General features: G+C 37.0%; 1 protein-coding gene across 2 annotated transcripts in view; it reads right to left on the bottom strand.

Annotated features, from left to right (window-relative positions):
- The window catches only part of LOC136808826 (transformation/transcription domain-associated protein-like), a 43,164-nt gene continuing 25,495 nt past the window's right edge, over positions 1-17,669 (bottom strand). Inside the window, exons 45-61 of one of the 2 annotated variants that reach the window (XM_067065374.1) lie at positions 16,969-17,171; positions 15,080-15,504; positions 14,529-14,858; positions 13,890-14,025; positions 13,123-13,296; positions 11,872-12,671; positions 11,560-11,692; positions 11,248-11,388; positions 10,752-10,994; positions 9,612-9,819; positions 6,258-6,450; positions 4,918-5,208; positions 4,427-4,591; positions 3,880-4,114; positions 2,698-2,894; positions 796-907; positions 1-203 (exon numbers count right to left, since the gene is read on the bottom strand). In XM_067065374.1, coding sequence (XP_066921475.1) covers positions 94-203; positions 796-907; positions 2,698-2,894; positions 3,880-4,114; positions 4,427-4,591; positions 4,918-5,208; positions 6,258-6,450; positions 9,612-9,819; positions 10,752-10,994; positions 11,248-11,388; positions 11,560-11,692; positions 11,872-12,671; positions 13,123-13,296; positions 13,890-14,025; positions 14,529-14,858; positions 15,080-15,504; positions 16,969-17,171 — 4,096 coding nt within the window. In that variant the 3' untranslated portion in view covers positions 1-93. The remainder of the gene's footprint in view (positions 204-795; positions 908-2,697; positions 2,895-3,879; positions 4,115-4,426; positions 4,592-4,917; positions 5,209-6,257; positions 6,451-9,611; positions 9,820-10,751; positions 10,995-11,247; positions 11,389-11,559; positions 11,693-11,871; positions 12,672-13,122; positions 13,297-13,889; positions 14,026-14,528; positions 14,859-15,079; positions 15,505-16,968; positions 17,172-17,669) is intronic. The other variant, XM_067065375.1, reaches the window with a different exon arrangement.

Below are 17,669 nucleotides of genomic sequence, written 5' to 3'. Positions count from 1 at the left end.
TTATTTACAAGCACATGGTCTGTTTTTTTTGTATAAAGATCCAAAAAGGTTTTACTATCTCAATATCTCACGGGATAGATCTCCGGACACAATTCAAAGCCAGGGATGCCATGCGGGATCCATTCGGCATGTGTTATCAGGGCTAGATGCAGCGCTGATCAAAGTTGAGATTTTCGATTCCCCATTTTCAAAGATTGCAAGATCTGTAAAAAGAATTTATCGATATATATAAAGGAGATAAATGGAGTTAAGATTTCCCAGAAACTTTGAAGACGCAAAGGTGCAATGGAAACTAATAGTTGTAAGAGTTGATATTATTTTGAAATTATTTTTTATCGGGGATCCAAAAAATATCTGCAATTTGATCGATGTACAAAATATAAATTGACGAAAAGATGTTGTTGCATTGTAGCGGTAGCAGCAATCTAACGTCACTTTGCGACAAAAGTGCCCTGCGCTTTTATTCCAACACAAAAAGTGCATTTATGGGTCACCGATAAACCAGTTATCAGACATCGGAACTCGTAAAATATATTTCTCATATTGTACTCGCAACTGTCCGATAACTTTTATTTATCACTTATATTTTGTAATGAAAGAACATTTCAAATTTTGTCTCCCTGAGAACGTTGTGTGGCAAGTTATTAAATATGTATTTAGAACACAGAATCGATATGACAATAAGCTCAGACGTTTAGTTTGTTGGAAACATTTGAGAAGATTCGACTTTATTTTCAAAACGTTCCCTATTCCATACGTTCGAACATGGAGAAATGCTTATTAGTTTTCCCTTACTTTGTAATCGAGTCATCATTGCAGTGCTTGCTGACGTCACCAAGTTGATGAGAACTTCGTTGTCCATTTCTGATTGATTGTTTGAAGACAATGGGTTTTGTTCATCTTGTTTCTAAAATTGAAACAAAAAAAATTCGCTAAGTTCTGCCATGAAGTACCATCTTTGAAATGGAAAAGAGTTCGAATAAGTAAAGTTTGAATGACCAATACGCTTCCTACCCATAAATCGTGAAGAGACTGGGTTAGGGTTTACCAGAAAGGATGTCTGAAATGTCTGAAGATCAAGTCAAGTTGCACTGATCATCATACAGATATTCAAACATTTTTCTTTATCCATCCCTTTGTAAACCCCTTTGTGGTGTTGGGGTTGATAGGTGATTTGTGTCCATTTTTTATTTTTTAATCTTTTTACACTTCCTCTAAGATCCTATGATCGGATTATCTGATATTCCGATGGCGTATTGGCGGCCGCCCACGCTAAAGCTCTAAAGGAGCGGGCCAATATACCATCGGAGAGAAATAGTAGTCGTCCATTGATGTGCCGACATAAGTTTAGCCCTCATTTTCGGGGCCGTGCTGAACGCTCAAAAATTGTTTTTTTGAGATCTGGCGCCTCAAAAAGACCGTCAAATCACTGTCGTTAGTTACCACGTCATGAGTATGTCGGCAAAAATTACAAACAACATGGCTGATGTAATTTTCAATGGTTGTTTTTGGTTTCTTTGGATGGATTTTTTGTAGTTTAACTGTACTTATCACTCCCTGAATATTAGTTTTAGTATCCAGTGTAATTTCTGTATGTGCACCAACCCAAAAAATGTGTTTCTACCACAGAAAAGTTGATAATCATAACTTTTGTTTTTGTTTGTTTTGATGGCTGATTTTTTCTGCACTTTCTAAAATTTTATACCATTCAAAGACCAAAGAAACTAAAGCAGGTATGTTCCTATGGGCTTTTATCAGTTACTTTCATGTTGTTATCTATCTTAGACCTTAGACCGTCCTCCAAATATAACTGTTGTCCACCGGCCGACAACCGACAAACCGACTTCACTTCAGTGTTCTCCAGAACTGAAGTTTTTTGGATAAAATCTTTATCAAACTTCACAAAAGTGTTCATTGAGGGTAAGTATTCATTTTCTATAGCTTTAGTTTTTCTTTTAGTGTTATTATAGATGATGATTATGACTTTTCTCTTCTTTCAGGCTTTTTTTTGTGTACAATGTTATTTCTATTTTGTTTTTGCTTCTGTGATCAGTTTAAAGAAGGAAAAATACTTATTTGAGTATTTCTACATGCCCTCCTTGTGAAAAGAATGATAATATTTTGCATGATTACTTCTCCAAAAAGTTTTGTATTTGAATTTATTTCGTGAAACCTTTTGAAGTTTTTTCTGACCCAAATTTTGTCGGCCATGACACCTTCCCTGTCCAAATTGCACTCGGGCCCATTTTTCTAAAAAATTACGCGGTCAGGGGCGAAATTCCGTAATGTATTTCTTCCAGATGTTGAAAATTTTCCCGACCTTCAGAGCTTTTAGCGTGTCGGAAGAAAATTTCTACATCAGGTGCCAGATAAGTGATCGGACTAACAAACGTCGCACGATCGACACACCGATCGAGAGAGTAGTCAAAACATGATGGTGAGGTATTGATATTGAAACAAAATTTATTGAAGAGTACAGATGTAAAATGTTCGGACTGCCCAAAAAAATTTATATATCAATATTTCATTGTTTCTCATGGCGTAATGTTCTTTAACGGTAGCACCGCAAAAATAGTCCGAACGCTTTCCACTTATTTTATTGTTTGAGAATTACTGGCAAACACCCCCCCCCCAGTTTTTTTAAGGTGCTCTCGTATAAAATGTTACGTCATGGGTATCATGATTTTTTTGACAAACCTTTTTATTCCATCCGATCAGCTCATCTTTGAGGATAGTTTTGAAATAACTATTGATGCTGAATTGTGGTTGAACCAGACAACGAGCGACAGCGATCATACTGTGCGCAATCACTCCATGAACACCGACGGGCGTAATGAACTCCCACAGGTTGGGCGTAAGGCGGAATGGAACTGGACGGTTTGCATCTAATTCACCTGGTGGAGAAGAAGTTCGGTTAAATTTATTCATACTAAACTAGATTAAATGAAATTTTAATTACTGTAGAATAATTACTTTTACAAAAGCTTAGAAAGACGAATCAAAATGTCCGATTGAGCAAGGGTGTCACAACAACCGAAAAGTTGAATCTCGAAACTTGAAGAAAGCTGAAAGATAACAAGAAAACTATAGCCAGTCCCAGGGGGGGGGGGGGCACGCAGTTACTACAAGACAGTATGACACTTACTACCGTGGTGGTACTGTATTCACAAGTTATGAAAACAGTTACTACACAGTGTAGTAACTGCTGTTTGGGGGTGGTGCCAAACACTAAAACTAGCACTTTTGGTGTAGTAAGTGCTTATATCTTAATTCTTTTAGAGAACTTTCAAGATTTTTCACAAAAAATTAATTTTTTTGTGAAAAAATTCTTTGTTAAAAAAAATATTTTTGTTATAAATGGACGAAAAATTTTTTTTCTGAGACCCAACTTTGAAATTATGCTTTCCCTAATTATCATTAAAATGTTCTCAACAGCTGTTAACCAAGTAAATTAAAAGAAAATCTAGCACAAAAATGGCTTTAGGTTGAAAAATAATCGCAATTTAGGGTAATTTCGAGCATGTTTTTGATGATATCACTCAAAAACAGGGGTGGTACCTGGAAATCTTTTCTGAAAACAGTTACTACCAAGGTATAGTAACTGCAAAGGGTGGTGGTCCTGAAAAAAAGTGTTGAAAAAGCCCTTACTACACATCATGTCTTGTAGTAACTGCGTGCCCCCCCTGGCCAGTCTATACATACCCTTTGGAGAACGTAAGAGTAACGGTGGACAATTCGCAGCAAATTTGAGAACGATCGAATTTACCGTCATCCTCAGTAGGTCAGGATCTAGTTCTAAACTAACTACCTTACAGGAAAAACAACATGCCTTAAATCACTTATAATGATAAAAGGCAAGTAAAATTATTCGATCCAAACCTTTAGAATCGTCGATATCGAATCTGAAATAATTGAAAGTGACATTCCCACAATCCTTTGCGATGTTGATCATCTCCGGTCCTAAGCGAGTCAAATGCAGCACAAACTCGATAAAGCCGGCCAATGCAATCTGCTGACTCAACTTTTTACGGAAAGTCCAATATTCGGTTGCCGTTGGGTAAGTAGCCATGGTCCATTCTTTGAGTAGGGTGTCAGGGACAACGGTCGATTGAATCTATTGAAATAAGTCGATGTATGGAGGTTTAAGATTGCTTGAATTCTTCCCTGGCCGAACCCTTCCCTTACTCCATTTCGATGTTTAACAATCTCAACTTGTTGAGAGTTAGAACTATCTGTGCAACAAATGTGACACTCACTGACTATATAAAATAACTGAACAAGGATATATAGCTTACGTTACGTGACCTAGCTAGGATTTCCTACCTAACTACGGCACACTTTTCAGTCAAAGCACGACATCTAGTCCTTCGGGCTTTATAAATCTATGATAAAAACTATGCATCCTTCCAAAGAAAAAGTAATTTACCTCTTTCAAAATTTCACGTAGAGATTGATGGTTCAATGGGAAACCACGTGACTGAATTTGCGCCATCTTTTCGTAATAGAGAGCGATGGGTTGTTCAGGGTCCACACGCCGCTTTCCGCAACGTTCTTTGTAAATCTCACTCAGTGAAATAAAGGAGGGGTTATCCTGTGGAAAATGAGAAATTTGCAAATCAGAAACCTTTGAACATTTAACACCCTGAGGTTTTTACAAGGAACTAAGAATGATCGATAGAGTTACTGGAAACTCTTTTGTAGTTCAAAAGTTTCGTGTAAAAGCAAAAAAATGATAAAATAAAGATTCCAAATGTACCTGAATCGAAATGATATTTTCATAATGTAAACAAGTAAATTCGCCATTTAAACATGAAACTTTGAGTGCAGCGAATGTGTAATTAATAGTTCTTAGTATGACGCTTGCTGTATAGCCAGGTTATCTAAGGTTGAAAACATAAAAAATATTCTTATTCTTACCTCAATCAATCGCATTTGCGGGGACACGGCCACGACACGGGGTACCGTAAACTGTAGACCACGGTGACACGTCTCTTTACGTTTATCAAAGAAATGATTGAGCATACGTAACAATTGCAACACACGTTCCTCACGGCGTGACTCCGTCAACCATGCGTCATTGACGACAAGGTACGGGTAGAGTTTGCCGTTGTGTCCACGTATGGTTAGACGTCTCGCGGAGAAGTTGTGACGTTGTACTAACTCGACGCGTGGCATGAATTTTGCTATACGAACGTAAAATGCATTGTGCTGTAAGAAAAGATAAAAAATATGAAATTGGAAAATTAAATGAAAATGGGTTTGAAATAAAACAATTTATCCTTCAGAAAAGGATTATACAAAAGTATTGAAATAATTAATCATACTGCATAACCTGAAAATTGATCCGGCATAAAAACATGGTGTAGGAGATTGTAAGTTAGTTATTTATTTTTCGATATTTCGTTCTTGTTTTACCGAGATATTCTTCAACACTTTATGATTTATTAATTCAATTGTCAATATAGACCTTTTCATAAATTACGTCACGAACATCACTTGCCTCGTTTTGAAATTATTGCGATCAGGGGGGGGTGAAGCAGTTAGTACAAGACATCATGCCTACTAACTGCTTTCTCGGAAGAAGTTAGTAACACCACCACCTTGGTACACTTAGTACAGAATTTAGCCTTGAAAAAGGCTTTTGACCTTCATAAATTCAATAAAATCAAATAAAATAAAATTTAATATCTTAAAAATGATTCAATTTTCCATAACTTTCAATAGGAAACAACATTTTAGAAAATCAAATTTCTATTGCAACCAGCAAATTGTTTTTAAGATTTAAAAAAAAAATTTCGAAAATTTGAAAAAAAAATCTACTTCCCAAAAATTTTTTTTGGTAAAATATGGTCTTTTTTTTTTAATTTTCTCACAAAATCCTATTTTTTACACAGTTAGTACCAAAATTTGGCAAATTTTTAGCAGGGGACCACCCTTTTTTGCAGTTAGTACATCTGAGTACTAAGTGATTTTATCCAATTCATATGGCACACCACCACGGTACTAACCGGCATGATGTCTTGTACTAACTGCTTCACCCCGCCCCTGTTGCGATGGTGATTAACTCCCAGCAGATTTTAGTAAACTACTTTCTATTCATAAAAAAGATCATTCTTTCTCAAGGGACATAATAGCCATGGTAATTGTTTAAATACGAGGCAAGTGATGTTCGTGACGTAATTTATGAAAAGGCCTATCAGGACATAATTATGCCAAAATGAACCAAAATGGTTTTTCTGCATGAAATTCAGCCTTACCGTTGTTGCTTTGGGCATCAGGAATTCACCAGGGAGTTCCACTTCAGCTGTGGACTGTGAAAAGTTACTGATGAAACGACACGTCTCTTCTAGGAGGAAAGAACTGGGGAGCAGTTTCGCTTTGGCTTCCAAGATCTTGATCCATTTTTTCAACTTCGAGATCAACGTGTGAAGCTTCATTGAGTTCGGTTGGCTGAAAAAGAAAAGTTTTAAATGGTTTTAAAGATAAGTTACCATGTTATAAATATCAGCATCCAACGCAAAAGTTCGCTTAGGTTAACTTTGATTTGAGGAGAAAATCGCTTTTAAACCTGAATGACAATGAAACCCAAGCGGTTAGAAATACCGTATTTTATTTTAGGTACTTTACTTTAAGAAGGGGCGTTTATTCGAAGTAACACTAGGGAGGGGACTTAGAAAAAAACAATTAGTGGCATATGTATAAAAGCTGCCAAATTATATAAAAAGAAGAAAAAAATCAAAAATTTTGACCGGGGACCCTTTTCAGGGTCCCCCCGGGCCCCATTTCTGCGGGGTACTCAGCGCAACCCCGGACTAGAAATAGCCTAACACCAGCTTTCTCAAAACATAGTCATGTGGCATATCAAATTATCAGAAATTTTATGCTGATTCCAAAAAACATTAGTAGTAGGGGTCAGAAATAAAGCTAAAATAAGCTATGACCATATCTTGGACCAGATTTTGAGTAAATTGCATAATTCGCAAGAAATTCGAATAGAATCTTGATTATGACTAACATTTCATGTAGTTAGTAGTTAAGCTTTGGCATAATTCTGGTTAATTGAATGTAACTGTTTTCATGATATGAAGACATTTTCAGGTTTATTTAAGTTTTTTTAGAGAGAAGGATTATGAATGTAGACAAGGATGGTGAAGCTGAGGTACTTTGAACAAGAGCAAAAGATATTTTATCAAGCCAGGAATTGCCAAGTAAAAAATCAAAACAAACACAGAAATAAAAAGTTTTCAATTGCAAAGAGCATCATACAAACTGCCACATGAGTGGACAGATAAATGTAAAGATTGTATTACCTGTGTTAATTTTGAGATGTTGGAAAGATAACCTTTGGACGTTCTACCAACTGCCAAGAAAGCGTTGGAATATCTATTCACCACTAATATGGTCAATACAGAAAAGAATAAGAATTTTGAAAAAACTGTTGCGAAGGGTTGTATTGCAATGGATTTTTTGCAATGTTTATCCAAAGAACTATTGAACAGTAGAGCATGATATTAAAAGACTATTACAATTTTATAAATAATTAAAATAATGATTATGACACCTTTAACTTAGTTTACATTTGCAGGATGCAGAATGAGGAAGCAGAATGGCAAGAGGTTGAGTTCAAGGGGGTGGGTTATCAAAATGGGTTAAAAATATATTTTGAAGGCACCAGATCAGCTAGCAGTATCTCAATGGCAGGTCTTAAGAGCATCCTCAGGGAATTGGAAAGTTAAAAAAAGAGAGTCTACCAGTGAAACTAGTACAAAACCCTTATACTGGCATTTGTTTTTGGTTATTGTAAAATGTCTGGTACAAAGGCAGGGTACTAACCCATAGCTGGGTGGTGGTGTCTATTTTTGCATTTCAAAACTATTTGGGTACTTTTTCACAGAGTTTTGCTCCTTTTTCAATAAAAAAAAGTAGTCTTTTGTAATATTTTGACTTTTTTCAAATATTATTTTTTTGATTTGAAATTTTTTTTAATTGACAAACTTTTTTTAATCTTTTGAGAAATTTTTTGATTTTTGTGAAGACAAAACTTCCGGAATGGTCAAGAAGTGTGTTATTAAAATCAAAGGACAAAAGCCTCTGACTTAATCAATGATAGTTTGTTTGAATTATATGTCCATTCCAGTCAGAAAAACTAAGATAGTACCCTCTCTTTTGGTCTAATCTGTAATATATAAGATTTTAGGGGGTGGTGTCTCTATTTTTTACAGCAAAAGTGAAGTAGTACCCGGTACTAAATATGGGTGGGTGGTACTAAAAAGAAATTGAGTGAAAAATCAAGTTAGTACCCTATGGGTTAGTACCCTGCCTCTGTACCCCCCCTGTTTTGCCACATTTTTACACCTAGGTTGTTTCTTGTAGCCTTACCCTTTCTTTTGAACTTTTAAATTAAATTTAGCACCAATCAATGACTGTACCCTACAATGCCTTTTGAAATGAAATGTAAACTTTAAAGGTGCCATCATGGTCTATGGATTAAACTCAACTCGTACCTAAACAAAAATTGCAAAGAATTGAATTGGATATCACTGTCAGTCCGGAGAGAATTTGCCCTAGCAATGGATTATTCAATAATCAAAGAGAAATCTTAGCAATAATGTCAAACAATTCTTTAACCTATTTGCTTAAAATCATCTGGTTTTTTTGAAGTGCTTCTTTTTTTCAATAATTCATAATTATTTGATAATACTTTAATATCGTGCTCCTATGTTCGATAGTTCTTTGGATAAACATTGCAAAAAATCCATAGCACTACAACACCCTTTTCAACAGTTTTTTCAAAATTCTCATTCTTTCCTGGTGGTGAATAGATATTCCAACGCTTTCTTGGCATTTGGTAAAGAACATCCAAAGGTTATCTTTACATTCATCTGTCCACTCATGTGGCAGTTTGTGATGCTCTTTACAATTGAAAAACTTTTTATTCCTCTGTGTTTGTTTTGATTTTTTACTTGGCAATTTCTGGCTTGATAAAATATCTTTTGCTCTTGTTCAAAGTACCTCAGCTTCACCATTCTTGTCTACATTCATAATCCTTCTCTCTAAAAAAAACTTAAATAAACCTGAAAATGTCTTCATATCATGAAAACAGTTACATTCAATAAACCAGAATTTTGTCAAAGTTTAACTACTAACTACATGAAATGTTAGTCATAATCAAGATTCTATTCGAATTTCTTGCGAATTATGCAATTTACTCAAAATCTGGTCCAAGATATGGTCATAACTTTTTTTAGCTTTATTTCTGACCCCTATTACTAATGTTTTTTGGAATCAGCATAAAATTTCTGATAATTTGATATGCCACATGACTATGTTTAAGAAAGTTGGTGTTAGGCTATTTTTGGTCCGGGGTCGCTCTGAGTAGCCCGCAGAAATGGGGCCCGGGGGGACCCTGAAAAGGGTCCCCGGTCAAAAATTTTGATTTTTTTCTTCTTTTTATATAATTTGGCAGCTTTTATACATATGCCACTAAATTCTTTCTAATTTTCTTTTTCTAAGTCCCCTCCCTAGTAACACGATAAAAAACAGTCATTTTTACTGTCTCATCTTTAAACAACAGGAGGAAAATTAAAGAAAGCTCTAACTTAAATTCTTACCTAAAATCGAAGTCTGCACTGAATTGACTCTTCAGCTTTTGGAAAACAGGGTCTTGAGCGGTCACTTGTGCCCGCCTGGCGAGCGATTCAGAAGCAGCAGATGAAAAGGTTTGCGAGACATTTGATGCACTTTCAAAACCGATACCAAAGGTACTGACTAACTTTTTAACGAAACTTAAAGTTCGAGGTGTGATTTGTGCACTGTTTACTAAAAAGAGAAATGCCGGGTTGAAAGTACAGTTAACTTTTTCTCTAATTCGATCTTCAGGGGGCAAGAAATTGTCTTCGTATTAGAAAAAGATTCGAATTACAGAGAGTATTTTATTCTCTATTCGAGCATAGGGGACCAACATTTTAGTTCGAATTACAGAAAGATTCCAATAAGAGGTTCGAATTAAGGAGAGTTGATTGTAATATAGTTGATGTGTTGAATTGGACTTGACTATAAAAACCTAACCTCATTACAGATCATTCATTCTGCACGCACACCGCGCGCTCAAAAGCTCAGTTAATATACATCCTAAATCTGGATGAAAAAGGTCAAAGTGGTCAGCCAACCTGGGCAGATTCTCTTACGGAGCCATAGCGAGCACCTCACCAAAACCGGGATTTTTCATCCCGTTAATCGCGTAGAAAAAACGTGGGTGACGTCTAGTATAGGCTTGCCTGTACCAGACGACCACGGCTTTTTCCTCGACACGGTGTGATAAAAAAAAACGCGTGTTGGGATAGAGATAGGCTATAAAGTATAGGCCAACGGAGCCATGGCTTTTAGAGTGAATATGTACCAGCGCAGATAAATTAGAATCCACTCCCAGATTAATCTTTAACTGAAATATTTATTTTCCGACATATGCGAGATGAACATATACCGTGAAGTCGGATAACTGGCATGAGTGGAAGGAAACTTGCATAGTCATCAAATGCCTGACCAATCGAAGCTCTACTCTATCATTATAGAATCTTATATTTGCTGCACAAGTATTTTTTGGTAAATTGGGTTTGTTTTGATTTAACTTTGTAAATTTTAATGACCAACCAGATCATTCATTTGAAGGCTATGTAAGTTTCCCTCCACTGATGCAAGTTACCACGGCAAGTTAGTAAATCTGAGCATTAAACACAGTTTATATGTCTTACCATCAGCTCGGTGTTCGAAAGCCACTTGATAACATTTAGCCAACCCTTGACGAAGCTGTCTCAAAACGTCTTCATGCCAACATTCGCGAAACCACACCATCTGGTCCACAATACCCTCCAACGCGGAGAGTAAGGTAGGATGGAGATCTCTCAACATATGCATGATGCGACTACAACGCCACATCTGCGGTGGAGCGCGAATCAGACCACCTGATTCAGAACTCTGTGATGAAGATGCTGAGCCTACAAAATTGTTTATAATAGGTAATTTAGTAATAGAAAAGAAAGTTTTTTATCTTTAATTTTATTCCTCACATTTCGTGGAAACCTATGGTTTTGGTAGCAATTTCCTAAACGTAGGTAGATATATATGAGACGTATTATGATAAATTTCCCAAACAATGATTCCAAAAGAGACTGATCCCTACGTTTATGTTTATAATGGTCAATGTCATTTACACAAGGGTGAATTTTAAAGATATTTAAATAATCAAACCTGTTCCACCACCAGTGGTAGAGGTAGTAGTCGTGGCGGTTGTGGCGGAAGTTGCACCTAGTGTTGTCGTTGTTGTTGCTGGTGATGGTGTGGCGGTTGTGTTTGTCTTCTCTATCGTCGTTGTCGTTGAAGTGGATGGATCTGAAAGTAAACAAAATTGGTTTGTAAATAATTTTGCTTGACTATTAATTTCTATACATTGCCCGGATCGGATAAAAAAAATTTATTTGCCGGAAAGCCGTTGCTGCTTAAAAATGGAATGAAAAGAAGAAGGCGAGTCATGTAAAAATGTCTGTAAAAATTGAATAATACCAGTAGCGGTGGAAGCAGTTTTGGTTGTTGCTGACGGAGTAGTAGAAGCCGTTGTGGTAGTTCCAGATTGGCTACTGGTTGTTAAAGGTGATGTGGTAGTGTTGGTGCCTTTGGTGGGATCGACTGGTGTGACCTAAATAGCAAAATGATACAAATGTACGGCCATTTTTATATTTCAAATTAGCAGAAAATTTATACACGATTAACACTGGATGGTGAAGTATATTGATGAAAATTATTGAATTATAGAAGTTCATAAAAATATGGCGGCTTGTGGATTATCCTTTAAAGAAGAAAAGAAATAGTTAATACCTTGGCAGCGAGTGCAGCAGGGTTGGGAACATCACTTGAACTCGTTGTTATGGTAACGTTAGATACTGATGAAGTGCTTAAGGTTGTACTATTGTTACTCGTCGTCGTTGTGGAGGATGATGCCGATGCTACTATGGCCGCTTGCTTTCTTGCCAAGTCAGCACTTTTTGAAGAGGTACTTGCCGTGGGTGTTTTACCACTCTGCGCTAATCCGAGTTTGTATTTCTCGCGTTGTTCAATTTTGAGTGTTAAGTATAAGGTACGAATCGGGAAGTAAACAGCTTGCGGATACACGCGACCGATTGAGAAAATCAAGTTGAGCACGTGTTGTCCCTCGCTACGTACTAAACATGTCAACAGTTGAGGTATCCATGGTAACCAATGGGCGGGATGAACGCCCACGCAATATTTCTCCAAAGTCTCCGCCAGGCTCCCTTTTTCATCGTCATAGGTGAGCAGCCACAAGGAGCGCGCAAGATATTTACGACACTTCGTTTCGTGGTTGCTTCGACAAGCGTGTAAGTAACAGATAAGCGCGTAAATCCCCAAAGTTATCGTGCGCTCTTTAACGAATAAATTATCTAAATAATCACCCCACAGGGCCCATGCTTTAACTAAAGTGTCATGCATCTGAACAGCCTCTGAAAATGCTTTGTTAGCTTCTTCAGAGCGCCCTACTTGTGCTAAAAACATGCCTTTTAAGGCGAAAAATTCGGCGGTCATTTCTTTGGAGAAGTATCGGAGGTTGGTGGATTCGATAACTTCTAAACCTTCTTGTAACTCTTGTTTCCCCATCACTCCTTTGAAAGAAGACAAAATGAATTTAACTAAGTTTTTTGAATTGGATACAAAAAGTAAGGATTCCTGTGGTAAAATCACCGCAACTAGTCTGAATCGTCGGCCTATTTAGATATATTTCAGTGTTGCAACTAGGCTGCTGGTGCCCACTAGGATTTGAAACGAAAACTCCTATTACAGGCAAGACGGAAATGAAGTAGTGTCTCTCAACTGGACAGATTTCCGTCAGACGGAAAACTTTTTCGTTAGAGGATGAGCAGAAATCTATCATGCTCTAAATGTAAAATCCCAAGACTTTGACTGTGAAATAGAGGAGTTTATTGATCTAGTTCGAAAGCTAACTGGTACATTATCGAAGCTCATCAGTCTATTAAGGAATCTCTATGTATAAATCAACCGGTGAGACCAATGTGAAGATGGGGAGCAAGGAAAAACTAGGGTTTGAGAACTCACCAGCCATTTGCAAGTAGCATTTGACTTGTTGACGAATTTTTTGGAAGCAGTCAACAATAGGAACACTAGGTATGGTGTGGATTCTACTCAACGAGTCCAAACAAACACCAGTGAGCCCATGTTTACGGGCAATGTATCCATAATATATGATCGACCAAGCTGAAGCGTGTACACCTGTTCAAATGGAGAAAAAAAGAGAGGAAAATGTAGCGGCTGTAGCACGAAGGTAGAGCATCCAACGATGGTGCGCAAGGTTGTGGGTTCGACCCCCAACTGGGTCATACCAAAGATTCCCAAAATGGTGCTTGATGCCTCTTTGCTTGATTCTCAGCAATTAAAGAGAAGCATCGAGAGTGAATACAAAGATCCAGAGACAGGCTACCTTGGGGAGCCAGGAAAGCGAGCCTTTAGGCCGCCCTCGTGTGCAGTCGCAAACTTACTCACTCACTCACTTACATCATAAAGCTCTGCTATGACAAGTTTTTACAAAAATTATGAGAAATCCAATGTAGACGCTTGGGGATTGGATCTACTGGTTGATTGAGTCAACTCACGAGACAGACGTCATATTCCTTGTGTGTGTTATGGTCAAGGTTAAAATAATAGATACATACTTACAAAAGCAACAGCCATGTTAGTTATCATGAAGAAAAATCTCATAAGAGTTCTCTCAAACTCAAATGTTTATAGAGGGGCGGAAAAGAAACGTGTTATGAGCTTTCTTATAGGTTTTCATTATTTCCTAAAAAAAATGGTGGTTTTCTTACCCAACATAGCGTGATTACTAGAAGATTGAGTTTCACTAGTTATTTGACTGGACAGATTTTCATAGGCTGCAACAATGGCTTGATAATGGTGATGTCGCCACATGAATATATCCGACCAATGTACCAATGAATCGCACTGAAAAAATAAAAAAATATCTTATTTTGAAAGCATTGATAAATTTTCCTGCTCTCTGAGGTTCAAAAACACCTTTTCATAAAGTTTATCTTTGAAGTAATTTTAATATCTTATAAAATCATATTACAGGCCTCTCAATGAAAGTTGGAAATCCTTTTAGTTGATGACGTATTGGATTAGGTAATGCGAAAGGAGGATTATGATATCAGGTTTTTTTCAAGGCTCTAGGAAAGTAATTGCTTTTACTACGTTACGTTCCCAGGTGATAGTTTATTTTAAATTATCCCTTTAGTTGCGACATTATAAAGCTTCAAGTTTTAGCAAAAAAAACAATAGAATTTTGACGAAGAACCCATATTCATATATTTCAAATTCTCATAACTCATTTTTCGATAAGACTAAAACAAAAAGATTTTGAGGTTTAGCTCAGGACGACGGAGGGAATCTACAGGCAAAATAATCTCAAACTATCTGATTTTCCTTTAAAGGTTGGAGAGTTTTACCTGCAGCGGTAACCGATTGCGCCATGTTTTGACTGTCGCTTTCATATCATGAAGACTCGTAATACGTCCAATGTTGGATTGCTGCAAACCAATGTGTAGTTGCGAGGCTTCTTGAAGTTCGATAATCTGCTGAGCGGCGCGTAAAATATTGGTATGCATTGCCGAAACAATCTGTGGCAGTTTACGCCATTGGCGAATGGCTTGAGTTGATGCAGTGTCTACAAGTTTCTCAATATTGCTCAGGTTTTGGTCCTCTGGATGGCAGATGGTCAAGTAACCACGGTAAAGCGTCAATTGATAAGCCAACGATTCTGGAAAACTGATCTCCACCTATGATGAAATTGCATGGAAACAATATTTTTCTATTGTACATCTAACTTTAAATCCGACAGAGTGCTAAATATCGTTATTTGCAGAGCGGCATCATACTTACATTTATACTTTTTAGACGGAGAAAATACACCAAAGGAAAAAGCATTGCAGTGGATGATACGTCGATTCAGGAATTAATTAAGGAAAAACTTGGAAAGTGAACGAGGAAAAAAGATTACCTGTGTTAGCGCTTCTTTCATGACCTGCCAGTCTGGTATCCTCCAAGCACTCTCCAAAATAATAAACGGGTTCGATTGAGCTTTTGTTTTACCAAACTCGATTAAAATATCCCACTGGCCCAATTCCTTAGCGCACCTGACCCAACGGTTCTCCCATAGTTGATATTCGGACAACAATCTCGGGTCCAGTCTACTATTATTGCTTTGCTCACGCGCTTTGTTCATAGCTCCCTCGTAAGATGTTTGAGCGAGTTCGTAAAGACCTTGCTGCTCGTAAGACAATGCAGTGATGGTTTCTTGGAACTTGGCTTTTCGCTGCCAGAGACCTGCTGCTAGATCATCCTCATCCAATAGTTCATACATTTCGGCAAGCGAATCGAACGTTTCTTGGTAAGGAATTTCGGACACTTCGTCATCGTATAAACCTATGGAAAAGAGAGATTAATTATAAGGCATTGATTAAGCAGGATGATTTAAAATAAGATCGAGAGTAAAATCAGCGCGGAGACATGTTTGATTTCTAAAATATTTGATTGCTTAACCTTTAGACACCGCTGTTTTTAAAAACAGCGCGCGCTGCTGCCGCTGTTTTTTTCATGAAAATGGAGGTTTCGCGGAAAATGTCATAAAATCTGAACCGCTAAAGCTTAAGTAAAAAGTAAACCCATTTTGAAAAGCTAAGGATCTATTCTTTCAGATAATACCAAAAAGACGCCTCATCACCCTTTTAAACCTGACTACACAGCCTCAAATCAAAACAGTAAAAATTCCATGTTTACGATTTTTTCACTTTTTTTCTTTTTTTTGACAAATTGAATGAAAAAAGTGGGTACAAGGTAAAGATTGGTCCCAGAAAAATTATTTTGTTTTAGTTTATGTTATAAGCCACCATTGTGTGAAATTTCAGGGCTGAAGAAGCTCATTTCATCTCAGAATCTAAGTTTCGGTGAAGCACACTTTTCCACCAAAATCGACACTCTGGCCACAACAGGTAAAATAAGTGGTCCCGTTGCTCTAAAATTGGCCCTGCACTTACCCTAAGCCTGTAAAATTACTACAATAATCATAACAGACTCTCTATCATGTAAATTCAAGCAATAAAACACCAGAATAGTGGAAAAACTGAGGCAAAACAGCCCTGAGTTGTTGGAGCTAGAGATAGGCATGTATGTCAGGAAATACCCCCTAAAACCCCTTCAAACCACATAGAAACTGCCAATAAAGGTTCTCTATCTCATATAATGATATTTATATGCTGAAACCAAGAAAAAACCAGACATAAACATGACTTTTCAGTCCAAAAATCCATCAAACACCCTCTGTCCACCACTAAAACGATGTTTTGTTGACATTTGAAAAATACACCGACATTGAGTTCCGATATCTCGAGATGTATAAAAGCAGGACCCGTAAAATTTTTAAAAAATGAACCTTCACCCCTATCCTGTCTGCTAAATTTTACAGAATAGAAAAATTCAAACTGGTCTTTATTTTATTAAACTTTGAAAGGACCCCAGTATCAAAACGTACGTGGTACGTCTCTCGGCCTGTATATATGACGTACGTGGTACGTCTCTCGGCGGCTAAAGGTTAAAATAATGCGGAGTAGACAATACTTTGTCTAATTTAGTGAGAGTTAAGAATTCAAGAAGCGAGGTCGAAGCAAACAGAGATGAGAGTAATAATTTTCTGTCCGAAACTATACGTACTAGTTGTCGTACGACTTCGAATGCAACTTCGAGATTTTTCCGTAATATTTAGGCAATTAAGGAAAAATATCGATAATATCTCGCAAGAATATTCTTTTATGAAGTAGATGTACTGCATCATACTACGATCACTCTAGATAGATACCTTAACTAGAAAAATAAAGCAAGACTTGTGCATACCGAAATCAAGCCAGGGTTGTTGTAAAGGTAATTGAGGGTTGACAGACACCATATCATCGCAGGCGACCGTCATTCCTTCCAAGATTAATGCTGCTTGATGCCAGAGGTTGTGTGTCTTTCCTAAATACTTCAACACGATTGGTCGGATAGGGATAGGTGGGTCGCACTTGGACATGCCCTCAACTAGAGTGTTGATGGAACTCCTGAAAGGGAAATCATAAAATTAGAGATTTTGATTTTGAACTTAACAAGCAACATGCTGAATGGACCTACCTAATGATTAACATCAGATGAAAATAAGAAAAAAGTGACAATAATTGTACAAAAATTCAGAATGGAAAAATAAAGCTTGTGTGTTGAATAATGTAAAATGGTAAAAAGGAATTTCCCAAAATACGAAAATCACTTGAACCATTCAGGCCCAAAAAACCTTTTAAGCTGTTTTTGGCCCAAATTTGCCCAAATATATATTTTTTCGAAAGTCTGGCTCCGTCACATTTTAGGCATAACCATTTTGCATCATTGTGCAAAAAATCAGAAAAAAATAATGAGTCAACTTTGAGAAAAGCTATATTTTCTTATTTGGTTAAAGGGAATTTCCCCAAAATACGAAAATCCGTTTTTTAAGGCGAAAAAGAATTTTCCGGGAAAAACCACTTCAGCCATTCTTTAGAGAATCTTGCCCTCCATCTTTGTACAAA

This window comes from Clytia hemisphaerica, unplaced genomic scaffold (assembly GCF_902728285.1).
Source record: "Clytia hemisphaerica strain Z4C2 unplaced genomic scaffold, Clytia hemisphaerica genome assembly, whole genome shotgun sequence".
Taxonomy (NCBI): Eukaryota; Metazoa; Cnidaria; class Hydrozoa; order Leptothecata; family Clytiidae; genus Clytia; species Clytia hemisphaerica.
The sequence above is the reverse complement of the archived record's forward strand: the minus strand, read 5'-3'. Positions and strand labels throughout refer to the sequence as shown.